The following is a 17,986-nucleotide window of genomic DNA, read 5'->3' on the forward strand; positions in this document are numbered from 1 at the left end:
CACGTCACAACGTCACTTCCGGTTTACTCGGTCTACTCTTATTTTTCTTCAATTACGATGTAAACACAAGCTGGTTATTGGCATTCCTTTCCTCACGCTGACAGCATGAGGGGAGGATAGCCGCTAACCAGCTTGTGTGAAAGAGACATCTACACTGATAATTAGGGCACTGATTATCCATGTCCTGATTATCACTGCAGCCCCATCAGTGGCCACCACTGCTGCCAATCAGTGCCCATCAGTGCTGCCAATCAGTGCCTCCTTATCAGTATCACCTATCAGTGCTGCCTATCAGTGTCCATCAGTTCCCATCACTGCCGCCTATCAGTGCAGCTTCATCAGTGCCCACCAGTGCCACCTCATCAGTGCACATCAGAGAAGGAAATAAACTACATGTAAGCAAAATTTTATAAGAAACAATGAAACACTTTTTTTTCCAAAGTAATAGGTCTTTTTTCATTTATTTAGCAAAAAATTAAAAAAACCCAAGCGGTGATTAAATACCACCAAAAGAAAGCTCTATCTCTGTGAAGAAAATGATAAAAAATGTATTCGGGTACAGTGTTGCATGACCGCGCAATTGTCATTCAAAGTGTGACAGTGCTGAAAGCTGAAAATTGGCCTGGGCAGGAAGGGGGTGAAAGTGCCCAGTAGGCAAGTGGTTAAACAACTTGTAAATAAATGGCCTAATAGGAAGGACAAGGAGTTTGAGATAGATATCATGATAAAGGATGCAGCAGGTTACTTTGATCTCCACAAATATAGTAGTAAAGCTCACTTTCAGGGACTACAGCATGCTGAGCAGTTTTGGAGTGGGGGAGCTTGTAGAGGAATGAGTCAGAAGAATGATGAGAGGTGGCCAGGGTAGATTTTGCAATGACAAGTATTCCATATGTGGTGATTCAGGACATTGGAAGAATGACTGTCCCCAAGCATGGTCCCAGTCTGGCACACAGAATGTGCCGCAACAGTGGTTGACACCTTCCCCGTCGGATGGGAGTCCTTTAAAATACCCTATGCCCTGACAAGGAAAAAACAATAGGGAGGTGACCTCCACGTGTGCTCTGATTTCCAGTAATTGCCATGAAGCCCCTACAATCAAATTATTGGTAGATGGTAAAAATGTAAAATTTCTCATAGATATGGGAGCACATCCTCCTCCTTTACCATTCCCTGCCCAGGCTACAGCCCGGGAGGACGTCAGGTGACGTCCTCCCGGATCATGCCTCGCACGTGCCCTTGGGCCACGCTGCATTATGACCTGTCAAAAGCTGTGCCCACATGACACAGCCAATGACTGATCACTGTACCGACCTGCTGCCAGTACCATGTGACCGCTGTAACTAATCACAGCAGATCACATGACAATTGTAAATAATGGATGGCTTCCTTTCAAGCCTTCCACAGTGTACAATTGTGTTGCTGGCTGTGATTGGTCACAGTGATCACATGGTACAGACTGTGCCATGTCATCAGCTGTGGCCAATCACAGCTAATCACAACAAATCAAACTGAATGAATTGATTTCATTCAGTAAAATTCCTGCTTATAGCAATGAAATTCACTGCTATAGGCAATCACAATGTGTAGAAGAAAAAAAAAATCCTGATCACTTCCCCAAAATAGTACAATGTTACTATGGTAATATTATATTGCTCTGATCAAAAAGTGGTAAAAAAAAATGTATAAATAAATTATATATATATATATATATATATATATATATTTATATATTTTTTTTCCTACTGTCACCAGTCAGTGTCTCTGTTTACCGCCACACCAGTTATATGATGATGCTGTACTGCACTGGTAAAAGAATGTAAAAAAATAAATAAAAATCCTTTTTTTTATTTTCTCATTTTCCAAAACAATTATGACAAACAAATTACAACTTCAAAAAAACAGCCATGCCTCTTACTAAATACCTTGGACTGTCTAATTCCAAAAACAGGTCATTTGGGGGGTTTATCTGTACTGTTCTGCCATTTTTGGGCCTTAAGAAATGAGATTGTCCTTAAGTACATCAGGATTGATCAATTTTCAGATTTCTCCCATAGTTTGAGGACTCTATAACATTTCTACAGACTAAATAATAAACACTGATTTGGATTATTTTCACCAAAGTAATGTCACAGAATACATTTTTGGGCTAAATTTATGAAGAAAGATTATTTATTTGCAAAATCTTATAACAGAAACGAAGAAAAACTATTTTTTTTTTCAAAATTGTTTTGCCCTTTTTTGTTTATTTAGCAAAGTATAAAAAAACCCAGTGGTGAATAAATACCACCAAAGCTCTAGTTTTGTGAAGAAAATACAGTAATTAAAATGTAATTTGCATACAGCGTTGCATAACCACGCAATTGTCATTCAAAGCTTAGAAAGCTGAAAATTGTCCTGGGCAGGAAGGGAGTGAAAGTGCCCGGTATTGAAGGGGTTAAAGGAGGGAGAATATCCCCGAACTCTGACAGAATGTGAGCCTTCTGTGGGTATAAATGGGGTCCTGACAAAGACCCGGGAAACCCGTTGCTTACTTGTGAGCAGTTTAGATGATAGATGCATGGTGTATCGCCCTTGTAGAGTCATTCCCAGGTGCTCTGTGAATTTACCTGGAGGAGAATTAATGGCCAAAATAAAAGTAGTTATAGCAATTGGAGATGGGGGAAGGGTGGACCTTACTTCCCCTTTCTGCATGTTTGCAGAAAACCGATGATGAGTTAGTAGAAGAAACCACAAGAGGGTCTGGCTGCAGAGTGGAGCTCCACCGATGACAGGAAGCAACCCAATGTCATCCTTTCTAAACTACTGCCATAGGGGTTATCTATAAGGATATACATGCCTTCTGCATGTATCTTTACCTGTCAAATGTCTCCCCTCTGTCTGTTATTAGACCCGAAAAACTTCATATTCTGTGGGTGGGTCTGTTTTCTGGAGCTCCGTGGGTGGAGTCGTGATGTCAGTAGACTCCCTGCCCACCTCTACACTCCCCTGTATATTTCTAACACTGAACTTCTGCTGAACTTCTGCTATGAACTCTAACATTCAGTGAAAAGACAGGAAAGTAACCACATGACTTCAGCATGCCAAATCATGCTGAGGTGTGGAACAGCCAATCCTTGCAGAGCTGCTGAAGAAAGGAGTGGGGGAGGGAATTAAAAAATACTGCATGTGTCTTAGACTGAAGCACGAGATATGTAAATCACTTGTCACTCACAGCAAGGGGGAGTATTTGACAAAGTTTTTCTCAGTTTGTCAAGAATTATCTCACTGAACAATAAAAGAGGATTGCTCAGAGATGGATTAACTCTGTGTGGCAAGACTGGGCTCAAATGATAGGAAATCTTATACTCTACAGTATGATATAAAAAAAAAAAAATCAGGTTTACATCCACTTTAAGTAATTAATGAGGGGGCTGCCCCCCTTATCAAATGTTTTGGCCAAAAGTCATTCAGGCTAATAGATATTCCTTAGATCCGTTAAGATCAAGTGGTTTTAACGTTAGAGCTCACATAATTTCAGAGATATTCCACATAAAAATAGAGATATTAGGTGGTATATAAGGATGGGTTGCCCCCCCACATGCAATTTTCTGGCCAAAACTCATTCAGGCTAATAGATATTCATTAGATCCAGTAAGATCAAGTGGTTTTAATGTTAGATCTCACATAATTTCAGAGATATTCCAAATACAAATAGAGATGGTAGGTGGTACAGAAGGTACATCCATCTTCAACGTCTCTGGATGGTCTCTGGAACCGTCTTTGGATAGTTTTTCAGGGGGTGCCTGTAGTCTCTCCTCACACCTCCATTCACCTCCCTGCCTCATGGTGATCTCTCCTCAGACCAACAAGCTTAAGTCTTTAGCTAGTCCTCCCTTCTTGCAAAGTAGGCTGGGCTTGGTAGTTCCACCCCCTGTAGAAATGAATGGGGCCGTTTTGTGATGGGACTTCAAGTCCCGTGGTCCACTGCTGCTGCTTGAATGGCTCCCTCTCCCTGCCAATAGGGACACAGAGAAGAGAGCAGAGTGGGCGGATGCCTGTGAGTGAGCACCGCTCGTCACTCAAGGAAGAGGAGAGGGAGGGGGGAGAAATCCCTCACAGGGACTGACAGGCGTGCTCTCCCTCAGTGAGCACCTGTGTCAGTGTCTATTCAGTCCGGCGGTCACTAGCAGGAGGTGGGGGACCACGGGTGACAGAGCAGCCCCCCGCTACACACTCCCCCCACCAAAGAACCTTTGGTCCACCAAAGGAGGTAAAGAGTCTATGCCCTGTTACATGCTTTTGATATACACATGGAAAAAAAACAGGTTAGTGTACACAGGAAACCATACAATTTACATCTGCATAAAACCCTGGCAGAGGAACATCCCAACAATTAGCATAGGAGGGGAGGTTGTCCTGCCTACAGGCCACCTTAACTGGAATAAAGAATAAAGGAAATTTGGGACTTTGAATGAAGCAATTGAATAGTGGAGGTATTTTTATCAATATAAAATTATTTAACATGTATGTAGAAACAATGAAAAAATTATTTCATGCATATATAAACAATCGGGCACAAGGCAAAAACAGGATGGATACATGGATGCAAATATATCAACACAAAATCATAACGAATACATGGTATTGATGTAGATGTGTAAAATGGCATGGCATGAAAATGCCAATGGCAACATGCCCGATACTGGCATCTCTGTTCACATGATATGCGTACATCTACTGAGTAACATAATGACAACATCATCAAACATGATAAGTAATGGGTAAATGTCATTCCATATATGGTGTGGCTGTGGCATCAAATAGAGCTTGATGCGTTTCGTGGGTATGCCCACTCATCAGGAGCAGATGCGACAGGAATTCCTAAAGAATATATGAATGTATGAATGAAATGAACCACACTCAAAATAGAGAGGAAAAAATGTCAGGAAGAATGGATCTTTGAACTATATGGGTGGTTGAACCAACCAAACTTACCAACCAGGACAGTGAATGCGGCATATGGTAGCTGGCAAAAGGTGAGCTGAGAGCACAACTTCGCAGCGGGAGCTGGAGTGGCAATATATCGGGATGCGGCACCAGATAGTGTTGGGAAGTGCAAAATGTGAGAATAATCTCCATATGGCAAATAATGATGATGTGTAGCTCATCAAACAGGGATATCGAGTATGTTAGTATATTGAGTATGTATATAGTTATAACAATATTAAGTTATACATAAGTAATGAATAATACTAGACCCAGTATAGCTCCGAAGGGGATGATAGCTGGAATGAAATTAGTACAGCTTACACCAATGCCACATCAATGCAAAACCAGCAAAGCAATATGGCTGCTGTGCAAAATCCCAGAAGGATACTAGCTGGCTAGCTCCAAATGGGGAATGAATATATGCCACCCACGCCACGTAAGTGAGCCAATGGAGGGAAAAGGTCCGCACCTGAACTGAGCGTTCACTCAGTAAAAGGCGCAAAAGCTCCCTCACAATGAAACACGAGGGTGTTGACGCTGAACGTCGGCGTGATGATGTCATAACTGTCGTCACACGCACGGCGTAGGTGACGTGGCGCCGATGCGCGAAGAGGCGCCCACCCGAACCTCCCGCGCACAAGAAGTGCAAGGGGAGGAGGGGGGAGGACCCACTGGACGCATCGCAGCTCCCGCACAAAGAAAAGAGCACATCGCCACCCGGGCATCCAATAAACCACAAAGACGCACAACACTGACCAGGTGGCAAGCAGGAATAGGACACCTGGACATAAACAAAAATGTGAAATCGCTAGAATGGTGCCGGGAATATTGCCTATAAATAATGCCATGAACACGACTGATAAATATAAGTAAAAAGTAACAATATGAGTAAATGTCCCTAATAAATAAACCTTTACAAAAGGCACCCATCAGTGAGGGCAAACCTCACACAGGGACGACAGGGGAACACTGCCAAACCCAATCTTCAATTGCTTCCATCCCTATGCACAAGGAAAAAAGAGGAGGCCACCTTACTGGAATGGCCCAGCTAGATGTGCCAGGGGGTGAGTTGGGATTGTCCACCACCAAATCTGCAGTGGAAAGGGTCAGTTGCTTCAAGAGTCCTTTTTGCAATGGGAACGACCTCCTCAGAGTTTTCACCCAAAGTATCATATGTTAGTCTTTTGGGCGGGTGAATAACCCTTCGCTCTCGCTGTTCTTTAGGTTCTGGGGTTACAGGCGCACTGGTCTCTTCTTCCTGCATAACAGCTTCAGCTTCCTCCTCAATGAAGGATGAAAAGTCTTCGGGGTCTGCTGTGAGCAGGGAAGATTGAGGGTCTTCCAACTCTACAGAAGGTGGTCTGAGGAGAGATCACCATGAGGCAGGGAGGTGAATGGAGGTGTGAGGAGAGAACACAGGCACCCGCTGCAAAACTATCCAAAGATGGTTCCAGAGACCATCCAGAGACGGTTGAAGATGGATGTACCTTCTGTACCACCTACCATCTCTATTTGTATTTGGAATATCTCTGAAATTATGTGAGATCTAACATTAAAACCACTTGATCTTACCTGACCTAATATCTATTAGCCTGAATGATTTTTGGCCAGAAAATTGCATGTGGGGGGGTTGCAACCTGTCCTTATGTACCACCTAATATTTCTATTCTTATGTGGAATATCTCTGAAATTATGTGAGATCTAACATTAAAACCACTTGATCTTACCGGATCTAGCAAATAGCTTCCAAAATAACTATTTGGTCAATTTTTAGATAAGGTGGGGCTGATGACGGGTTAGCCCCCACCCCCCCAGCAAATAACTGTTAATATTGATTCTTCTGTGTGAGATCTAATGCAAACAACGGTCAATCTAACAAACTGCATAAGATTTTTTCTAAAATTTTAATATGGGGGGACTAATTCGGCAGAGGTGAACATAGATGATTTTCAAGATGAAGAAGGTTTAATGCCGACATACCTTTTGAACCGTGAAACGTTTTTTTTTCGGGTGGAGATCCATGTGTGTCTCAATCTTGGTCCTGTTAATTGGCATGAAGGGGGGGCAAAAACATGGATTGTATTCTTCTTCCAACATAAACATGAACTTCCACCATCATCAAAAATATAAATTGGTAAATAATAAACAATTGCCTTTACAAGGACAGCACTTTAACTGAAAGTACAAAACCTACCAAAAATATCTTGTATTTCTGCAAATCCCAGGCTTAATTAATAGTAACACCACAATGGCTCAGTATGTGCTGCAGACTGCAGTCACTGGAGGTCCACTCTACACAGAAATCATGTGACCTCCACTTCCTGTAGTGGAGCTACACTCTACACAGAAATCATGTGACCTCCATTTCCTGTAGTGGAACTCCAGCTGCAGAGATTCACAATAAAGTTCAGTAAAAAAAGAAAAAAAAGAAGTGGAGTGGAGGGCACATGCTTCCTGTCATTAGTGGAGCTCCACTTTGCAGCCAAACCATTCTCGAAGAAACACAGGAAGTATGGGCGGAGGATGGGCTATAGATACATTCACTCCGTACCCTGAGAAGCATCACATGATGCAGTTCTAACAAGACAGCAACATCACATATTGTGCGCGGATCACTCTGACGGGAACTGATGAAAGATAAGCATAGAACGTTGTATAACGTACAATATCCAAGGTGAAAGGAGGAGGAAAAAGAGAGCACACATCGCTGGAACACACAAAGAGGGTAATAAGATTATTTTTCTATTTACACTAATAAATTCCCCCCACCATCATTTCTGTTCTCTTCCTCCATAGTCACTGCAATGTCTTTATCTCCAACATCCACTACTACACAAACCTAAAATTCTGTTATCAGGGGTTATTTTTGACATGGGTAGAAGTAGAGATAATTCTGGAAAGTATGAAGTGATCATTGTGACTTCCTGTCTTCTCACAGGATTATAGAGCAATAACTATCTGGAGATCCATTAACACCCAGCAGGACATCACCCATCACAGAGGTATTTAAAAGGACACAAGGATCTCTACAAGCACATCATGATGGAAAATCAGCCTCCCCTCACATCACCGGGTAAGAGGAGACTTTATTGGAAAGGAGAGAGCAGTACGGAGGGTCCACCTAGATCCCCCATCATCTGATAAACACATAGAAATAATGTATTCAGTCAGTGTGTGTGTTTCCTACAGATGGATCCAGTAATGGGAACCCACCAGAGAGATGTCCCCATTCTCTGTATTCCCGGGATTCCACACAGGAACATCACATCATCCATCACCATCATCAGGTAGGTGGTACTGAGTAACTAGAACTCAAAATGTATTCTAATTCATGAGAGGACATTCTTCTGTGTAATCTCTTGTTTCTTTTGTACCAACATATTCTACCATCTTTGGGGTTTAGGGTGAAGAACTGAAAGACATCAAAGTTGAGGATAAAGAGGAAGAAGAAGAGAGGTTGGTGAGTGGACATCAGCAGTCTATGGAGGAGGGGGAGATGATTATGGAAAGTAAACAGGAGGAATCTCCTCTACATATAGACACAGGTAAGTAAAAAAACACTAAATATAGAACCAGTTCCCATTATTTTTACTTCTATGAATATAAAGTATGTATTTACATTGTTACATCAGAGGAGAAAAGGTCTATGTCTACTGAATTCACCCAGGATTAGGGATGGGCTATCTGTTCGAGTCGAACATGAGTTCATCTCGAACATTGGCTGTTCGCCCTTTCGCCGAACAGCAAACAGTTTGGGGTGTTTGCGGCAAATTTGAAAGGCCGCAAAACACCCTTTTCAAAGTCTAATATGCAAGTTATTGTCATAAAAAGTGTTTGGGGACCCGGGTCCTGCCCCAGGGGACATGTATCAATGCAAAAAAAAGTTTTTAAAACGGCCGTTTTTTTCGGGAGCAGTGATTTTAATAATGCTTAAAGTGAAACAATAAAAGTGAAATATTCCTTTAAATTTCGTACCTGGGGGGTGTCTATAGTATGCCTGTAGCGCATTTTTCCCGTGTTTATAACAGTCCGAGAGCAAAATGACATTTCTAAAGGAAAAAAAAGTAATTTAAAAGTACTAGTGCCAGCTATTAATGAATTTTCGAGCCCGACAATACACATAGAAGTCATTGAAAGTCATTGGAAAAAAAAAATGCATGGGAGTCCCCAAAATTCCATTACCAGGCCCTTCAGGTCTGCTATGGATATTAAGGGGAACTCTGCGCCAAAATTTTTTTTAAAAATGGCGTGGGGTTCCCCCCAAAAATCCATACCAGACGGGTCTGGTGTGGATTTTAAGGGAAACTCCGCGCCAAAATTAAAAAAAAATGGTGTGGGGTTCCCCCAAAAATCCACACCAGACCCTTTTCCGAGCACGCAACCTGGCAGGCCGCAGTAAAAAGAGGGGGGGGGATGAGAGAGCGGCACCCCCCCTCCTGAACTGTACCAGGCCACGTGCCCTCAACATGGGGAGGATGTCCCCATGTTGATGGGGACAAGGGCCTCCTCCCCACAACCCTTGCCCGGTGGTTGTGGGGGTCTGCAGGTGGGGGCTTATCGGAATCTGGAAACCCCCTTTAACAAAGGGAACACCCAGATCCCGCCCCCCCCCTACGTGAATTGGTATGGAATACATTGTACCCTTACCATTTCACAAAAAGAAAGTGTCAGAATGTTAAAAACCACAGGAGACGGCTTGGGACAAGTCCTTTATTAAAAATAAAAAAGTGATTCCAGCGATGTAATCCAATAAATCCATGCTCCTACTCCAGCGATGTAATCCAAATCTCGATCTCCAGCGATGGATGATCTCCAGTGAGGAACACGCACAGGATCCTGCCTCCACTGGAGGCACCCAGCCAATGATTCCCGTTGCATCAGAGGGGGCGGGGTCACCCGTACATGTCACTGGGAAACCCCGGCTTTTCCCCTTGTCAGGGGGGGCGAGGTCACGTGAGGGGTGGCCCTGCCCTCAGCTACATAAGAGTTCTCAAGCTGGCGCCGCGTCATTGGCTGGGTGCCTCCGGTGGAGGAAGGATCCTGTGCGTGTTCCTCGCTGGAGATCATCCATCGCTGGAGATTGAGAATTGGATTACAAAGCTGGAGTAGGAGCATGGATTTATTGGATTACATCGCTGGAATCTCTTTTTTGTTTTTTATTTTTTTATTTTTAATAAAGGACTTGTCCCAAGCCGTCTCCTGTGTTTTTTTGAACATTTTGACACTTTCATTTTGTGAAATGGGAGGGGTACAATGTACCCCCTTACCAATTCACATAGGGGGGGTGGGATCTGGGTGTCCCCTTTGTTAAAGGGGGCTTCCAGATTCCGATAAGCAACTCGCCCGCAGACCCCCACAACTTTCGGGCAAGAGTTGTGGGGATGAGGCCCTTGTCCCCATCAACATGGGGACATCCTCCCCATGTTGCGGGCATGTGGCGTGGTACGGTTCAGGAGGGGGGGTGCTCTCTCGTCCCCCCTCTTTTCCTGCAGCCTGTCAGGTTGCATGCTCGGATAAGGGTCTGGTATGGATTTTTGGGGAGAACTCCATGCCATTTTTTTTAAAATTTTGGCACGAAGTTCCCCTTAATATCCATACCAGACCTGAAGGGCCTGGTAATGGAAATTTGGGGGACCCCCACGCATTTTTTTTTTAAATGACTTTCAATGACTTTTATGTGTATTATCTGGACCGACAATTTATTAATAGCCGGCACTAGCGCTAATACTTTTAAATGACTTTTTTTCCCTTTAGAAAAGTAATTTTGCTCTCGGACTGTTATAAACACGGGAAACATGTGCTACTTTACAGGCATACTATAGACACCCCCAAGGTAAGAAATTTAAAGGAATATTTCACTTTTATTGTTTCACTTTAAGCATTATTAAAATCACTGCTCCCGCAAAAACTGACGTTTTTAAAACTTTTTATGCATTGATCCATGTCCCCTGGGGCAGGACCCAGGTCCCCAAACACTTTTTATGACAATAACTTGCATTAACCTTTAAAATTAGCACTTTTGATTTCTCATGTTCGTGTCCCATAGACTTAACGGTGTTTGCGTGCTGTCGGTATTGAAAACCATTTGAAAGAATAAACTTGACTCCTCACCAGAAGAAGGCAATTATATTTGCCACATTAACCAATGTTCATAATTAATGAGGAGGAGATACTGTACACTATATGAAAAGTCTATCTCCATTCCTCAATATAACATCATGTTCCCAACAAATGAGGAGATACTGTACACCATACGAAAGGTCCATCTCCATTCCTCAATATAAAGTCATGTTCCCAACAAATGAGGTATAGACACTATAGACTAAGGGTCCCCAACCACCAAGCTTCAGACCAGTCCTTGGCCTGTTGATGGCTGGTCCACACAGCAGGAGGTGAGCGATGACCGTGGTCCGGCCCAGACTATCACAGACCAAGGTCGCCACTCGCCTACTGTTGTGCTCCTGTATCACTTCGCCTGTGTGCCCTCTACCGGGTCTCCCACACATCACAGTGCCTCCACCTCACTGCTTGACAACAGATGTATTTAGAAGGACACAAGTATCTCTACAAGGACATCATAATGGAGATTCAGCCGCCCTTCACATCACCGGGTAAGAGGAGACTTTATTGTAAAGGAGAGAGCAGTACGGAGGATCCACCTAGATCCCCCATCATCTGATAAGTCCATAGAAACAATGTATTCAGTCTGTGTGTGTGTTTGCTACAGATGGATCCAGTAATGGGAACCAACCAGAGAGATGTCCCCATCCTCTGTATTTCCAGGATTCCACACAAGAAGATCACACCATCCCTCACCATCATCAGGTAGGTGGGACTGATCAACTAGAACTTAAAATGTATTCTAATCTATTAGAGGACATTCTTCTGTGTAATCTCTTGTTTCTTTTTACCAATGTATTCTACCATCTTTGGGGTTTAGGGTGAAAAACTGAAAGACATCAAAGTTGAGGACAAAGAGGAAGAAGAAGAGATGTTGGTGAGTGGAGATCAGCAGTCTATAGAGGAGGGGGAGATGACTGTGGAAAGTAAACAGGAGGAATCTTCTCTACATATAAACACAAGTAAGTAATAAACACTATAGAACCAGTTTCCATTTATTATTTTACTTCTATGAGTATAAAGTGTGTATTTACATTGTTACATCAGAGGAGAAAAGGTCTATGTCTACTGAATTCACCCAGGAGGAAGACAGAATAACCATATAAAGCTCGGCCTCATTTTCTTCAGTTTAAAAATGGTCTTTCCTGATCCGAAAAGGCAATCAGATATCTCCTTAGATTAACATTCTAAAATGTGGCGGCTGGTGCTCAACATTTTTGGGGGGCGCAAACAAGCTGAAAAATTAAACTGTTAGTAATGCAGGACTGTAAATAGCCATTTATCAGGTGATTAGGTATCATTACTGCTAGAAACAACTGTGCCCATCATATGCAGCCTCACTGTGCCCGTCATATGCAGCCTCACTGTGCCCATCATATGCAACCTCACTGTACTCATCATAAGCAGCCTCCCTGTGCCCATCACAGTAGGCCAATCACATCCACATTTCAAGTAAAAGAAAATAAAACCACTTAACATAAGGAGTCCTCCTCAGAGCCCCCTTTTTACATCAGATGTCCCAGTCAGAGTCCCCCTTTACAGCAGGTGCCCCCCTTTACATCAGGGGTCCCAATCAGAGTCCCCCTATACATCAGGTTTCTTTGTCAGAGTCCGCCTTTACATCAGGTGTCCCCATTAGAGCCCCCTTTACATTAGATGTCTCCATCAGAGTCCTCCTTTACATTAGATGTCACCATCAGAGCCCCCCTTTACATCAGTTGTCCCCATCACAGCCCTCCATTACATCAGGTGTCCCCATCAGAGCCCCCTTTACATCAGATGTCCCCATCAGAGCCCCCCTTTTCATTAGATGCCCCCATTCTCCCCCCCTCATACTCACAGCAAGTCGCCTGTCATCCACCTTTCGGACGGCCGGGATCAGTCAGAAAAACCGAAGTGAAGGCACAGGACCCGTCAATCACACATCACAGCAGGGAACAATGCTATAGAGGGAGTGTTCAGGGCGCAGACTTCAGCACCCGAGGACTTTCTAAAGGAAACCAATAGAGCTTCTTGTTTGCAATCACGTGATTGCAAACACGTCATGCTTCCCATAGCAGCTGTGTGTCCGGCGCCCTGCACATACTTAAAGGGCCATTATTTTAATTTTTTTTATTATTTTTTTTTCGGTGATTGCAGCAAGTCATACTTCAAATACACTTGTGTGTCCGGCATCCCACACACACTTAAAAGGCCAGTATTTTTTTTTTAGGTTGAGTAGCTCTGGATGGACGGCGCCCTTGCGCCCCCTACGGGTGGGCCACCACTGATATACAGTAGGGATTAGCCGAACACCCCCCGGTGCACCCCCAGAACCTGCGAACGGACCGAAAATTTGCGCAAACTTTAGAACCCCATTGAAGTCTATAGGACTTGAACGTTCGAAATCAAAAGTGCTAATTTTAAAGGCTAATTTGCACGGTATTGTCCTAAAAAGGGTTTGGGGACCTGGGTCCTGCCCCAGGGGACATGTATCAATGCAAAAAAATTTTTTAAAATGGCAGTTTTTTCGGGAGCAGTGATTTTAATGATGCTTAAAGTAAAAAAAAAAAAAGTGAAATATTCCTTTAAATATCATACCTGGGGGGTGTCTATAGTATGCCTGTAAAGTGGCGCGTGTTTCCCGTGCTTAGAACAGTCCCTGCACAAAATGACATTTTTACAGGAATAGAAGTCATTTAAATTTGCTCGCGGCTTTAATGTAATGTCGGTTTCCGGCAATATGGATGAAAATCAGTGAGACAAATGGCATGGATACCCCCCCCCAGTCCATTACCAGGCCCTTTGGGTATTGTTTGGATAGTAAGGGGAACCCCGCACCTAAATTAAAAAAAGGAAAAGCGTGGGGCACCCAGGCCCTATATACCCTGAACAGCAGTATACAGGCGGTGCAAACAAGACAGGGACTGTAGGTTTGTTGTTAAGTAGAATCTGTTTGTAATTTTGAACTGGTACATTTTTAAAGTGTAGTTCCAGCCAAAAAATCTATTTTTAAGCTTTTTGGAAAACATAGGGAAGGGTTATCGCCCCTGTAACATTTGTTTTGCTGTCTGTGCACCTCTTCAGAAGATTTCACCTCACTTTCTGTCCCAATGACAAATGTTTTTTGACAATTTGGGGTTTTTAGTGAAACAAGGATTGATGATAAAGCATCAGTGAAGAGGAGACACGTTTTTCCCATATTAACTCTTAAAGGACAGAATTTCCCTTCCTAAGGGTAGATTTCATCTCACTTCCTGTTGTCTCCATCCGTTTGCAAGTAGGAGTCATTTGTAAGTTGGATGTTTGAAAGTAGAGGCCTGCCCTATATACTCTGCAGAAATTAGGGCCTTAGGTGTTGGTGTTGCCACAACACTGTAAGCCCTCACAAAGCCCTGCTGTGAAATATTAGATCAAGAATTGTAATTACATGCCTCTGTTGAACAGGGTCAGAAAAATTGGGCCTTTGGTGATGGTGGTGCTGGTGCCACAACACTGTAAGTCCTCACAGTTACTCTTGGTGGGCGCTGGAATGGGCCCTGCTGTGAAATATTAGATCAAGAATTGTAATTACATGCACCTGTTGAACAGGTTCAGAAAAATTGGGCCTTTGGTGATGGTGGTGGTGCTGGTGCCACAACACTGTAAGTCACTGTAATTACATGCATCTGTTGAACAGGGGCAGAATAATTGGACCGAAGGCACTGGTGCCACAACACTGCAACCCCTCACAGATACTCTAGTTGGAGCGCAGGAATGAGCCCTCCTGCAAAATATTGCATCAAAAATTGTAATTACACGCCCCTGTTAAACAGGAGCTGAAAAATTGGGCCTTAGCCACTGGTGGCGGCGCCCAGAACCAGGTGACAGGACAGTGCATGCATCCCTAATCATGGCCCACTGGCGTGGGAAAAAAAAAACAAGCTCCCCTGACCCTGTCCTGGTGCCATAGTCGCACAGGTAATCATGATGGCCCTCTGCTGTGTGTGCAGCCGCTGCAGCATGGCCAACGTTGAGTTCCACCTAGTGGGCATGTCACAGATTAGGCAGTTCTTGGGCAGGTTAAATTCTTTTTGGAGGTCAGCCAGCCGAGAACTGGCATTATATGACCTGCGGAAATGTACAGAAACTTTCCTGGCCTGCCTCAGGACATCCTGTAAGCCCGGGTACCTGCCTGAGAACTGCTGCACCACCAAGTTAAGGACGTGAGACAAACAGGACACATGGGTCAGTTGTCCCTGTCGGAGAGCGGAGAGGAGGTTGGTGCCATTGTTGTAAACCACCATACCTGCCTTAAGCTGGCGTGACGTCAACCACCTCTGAACCTGCCCCTGCAGAGCTGACAGAATCTCTGCCCCAGTGAGGCTCCTGTCCCCCAAGCACACCAGCTCAAGCACTGCATGGCATCTTTTTGCCTGCGTGCTTGCGTAGCCCCTTGAATGCCTACAGAGCAACGCTGGTTCCGAGGACAAATCAGCACAGGAAGAGGCCATGGAGGAAGAAGAAGAGGAGGGGATGGAGGAGAGAGGTTTGGTAGAATCACCACTAGTAATATTTTGGAGGCGTGGTGGCAGAACAACCTCCAACACTACTGCACCCTGTCCTGCATCCTTCCCAGCTGCCAGAAGAGCCACCCAGTGCGTGGTGAAAGATAGGTAACGTCCCTGTCCATGCCTGCTGGACCATGAGTCAGCAGTAATATGCACCTTACCGCTGACCGCCCTGTCCAGCGAGGCCAAGACATTGCCTTCCACATGCCGGTCATGCCGGTAGAGAGCCGGAATTGCCTTCCGTGAGAAAAAGTGGCGTTTGGGAACCTGCCACTGAGGAACCGCACATTCCACAAACTCGCGGACGGGGGCAGAGTCTACCAACTGAAAAGGCAGCAGTTGAAGTACTAGAAATTTAGCAAAGCTAGCATTCAACCGCTGGGCATGTGGATGGCTGGGAGTGAACTTCTTTCGGCGGTGCAGCAGCTGGGGCAGGGAAATTTGCCTGGTACAATCTGACCTCGGTGGACCGATAGCAGATTGCCCCCAAGTACTTGGCTGTGACACACCTAATTCTACACCTTCATTCCTCTCAGTGCAGGTCTCAGAGAGGTCTGAAGGTATAGTGGGGTTGGAGATCCCAGCTGATGAGGAGCAAGGAGAGGTCCTCTTTGTTCTTTGGTGTGGGTCTTTTAGGTACGCTTGCCAACAAACTGCATAGCAGGTTGACATATGTCTGGTCAAGCATGTGGTGCCCAAGCGGGTGATGTTTTGGCCATGCGAGAAACGCTTGAGACATATGTTGCAAATAGCAGCTGTGGGATCTGATGCACTCGTCTCAAAAAAGGCCCACACCAAAGAACTTTTGGAATAACGCGCAGAGACAGCAGCGCCCTGCACATGCGGAGCTCTGCTGTGTGATGCAGTCGGTGTGCTGCCCTTAAGCTGGCCCCTGGAGGGCATCCTGCCTCGTTAGTGATGTGCCTCCTCCTCCTCCTCCTATCAGGCACCCACGTGGAGTCAGTGACCTCATCATCCCCTCCCTCCTCATCACTGGAGCAAAGCTGGCAGTATGCTGCAACTGGGGGAACACGACTGCCTGATTGCTGTCCTTTTTGGGCACCCCCTCTCTCTGGGCTCACGTTACTGCCTTCCTCTAGGTGGGTACCATCATCGGAGCCTTCAAAACGCTGGGCATCTTCCTGGAGCATGTACCCAAAACTGTGGTCAAACAGCTCGGGGGACTCCTCAGGAGGACATGGTGGGGCTAGGGAAGGAATGACTGATGCCATTGAGCCAAGGGAAGAGGCCGCGTTGGCAGCTGCTTTGCCAGACAAAGTACCCTGAGCCTGGGTAAGAGAGGATGAGGAGGATGAGGACGGCTTGGTCATCCACTCTACCAAGTCTTCCGCATGTTGCGGGTCAACACGGCCAGCAAGTCCCACGGCCACGTGCTGATGAGGATGCACCGTCTCCATGACCAGCACTGTTGCCTCTAGACACAGAGCCTGCTTGCCCTCTTTTATTGGCTTGTGACTGTCTGCCTCTCCTTGTTGGCCTTCCAGACATACTAATGGCCTGCAGTGAGATGTAGCTGCACAAAGCTGGGATGTATATATATACTGATACTGCAGCTAATAGAATCAACTGCCTGCCTGTAGTATTATTAGTATTAGAACACCAGCAATTGTCTTCAGGCAGCTTTAAGTGCACACTGTGCAAAGGACACAGTACACTAACTGTAAATACTGTAGCTGCCTGCCTGTGGTATTAATATAGGATCAGAACACCACCAATTTTCTTCAGGTAGCTTTAGGTGCACACTGTGCAGAGGACGCACTACACTAACTGTAAATACTGTAGCTGCCTGCCTGTGGTATTAATAGGAGCAGAACAACAGCAATTGTCTTCAGGTAGCTTTAGGTGCACACTGTGCAGAGGACGCACTACACTAACTGTAAATACTGTAGCTGCCTGCCTGCGATACTAATAGGATCAGAAGAACACCACCAATTTTCTTCAGGTAGCTTTAGGTGTACACTGTGCAGAGGATGCACTACACTAACTTGTAAATACTGCAGCTGCCTGCGGTACTGTACTAAAAGGATCAGAAAAACACCACCAATTTTCTTCAGGTAGCTTTAGGTGCACACTGTGCAGAGGACGCACTACACTAACTGTAAATACTGTAGCTGCCTGCCTGTGGTATTAATAGGAGCAGAACAAAAGCAATTGTCACCAGGTAGCTTTATGTGCACACTTTGCAGAGGATGGACTACACTAACTGTAAATACTGTAGCTGCCTGCCTGTGGTATTAATAGGATCAGAAGAACACCACCAATTTTATTCAGGTAGCTTTAGGTGCACACTGTGCAGAGGACACAGTATACTAACTTTATAACTGTATCTGCCTGTCTGTGGTATT

The 17,986-nt window shown here is 44.7% G+C and overlaps 1 protein-coding gene across 1 annotated transcript in view; it reads left to right on the plus strand.

The window, feature by feature from the left end:
• The first annotated feature begins 7,052 nt into the window (after nucleotides 1-7,052).
• The window catches only part of LOC141106852 (uncharacterized), an 80,456-nt gene continuing 69,522 nt past the window's right edge, over nucleotides 7,053-17,986 (plus strand). Inside the window, 6 exon segments of the mRNA XM_073597782.1 lie at nucleotides 7,053-7,696; nucleotides 7,910-8,044; nucleotides 8,161-8,258; nucleotides 8,375-8,516; nucleotides 11,699-11,796; nucleotides 11,912-12,053. Of these exon segments, the coding sequence (XP_073453883.1) occupies nucleotides 8,011-8,044; nucleotides 8,161-8,258; nucleotides 8,375-8,516; nucleotides 11,699-11,796; nucleotides 11,912-12,053 (514 nt within the window). The 5' untranslated portion in view covers nucleotides 7,053-7,696; nucleotides 7,910-8,010.

This window comes from Aquarana catesbeiana, linkage group LG08 (genome assembly GCF_042186555.1).
Source record: "Aquarana catesbeiana isolate 2022-GZ linkage group LG08, ASM4218655v1, whole genome shotgun sequence".
Taxonomy (NCBI): domain Eukaryota; kingdom Metazoa; phylum Chordata; class Amphibia; order Anura; family Ranidae; genus Aquarana; species Aquarana catesbeiana.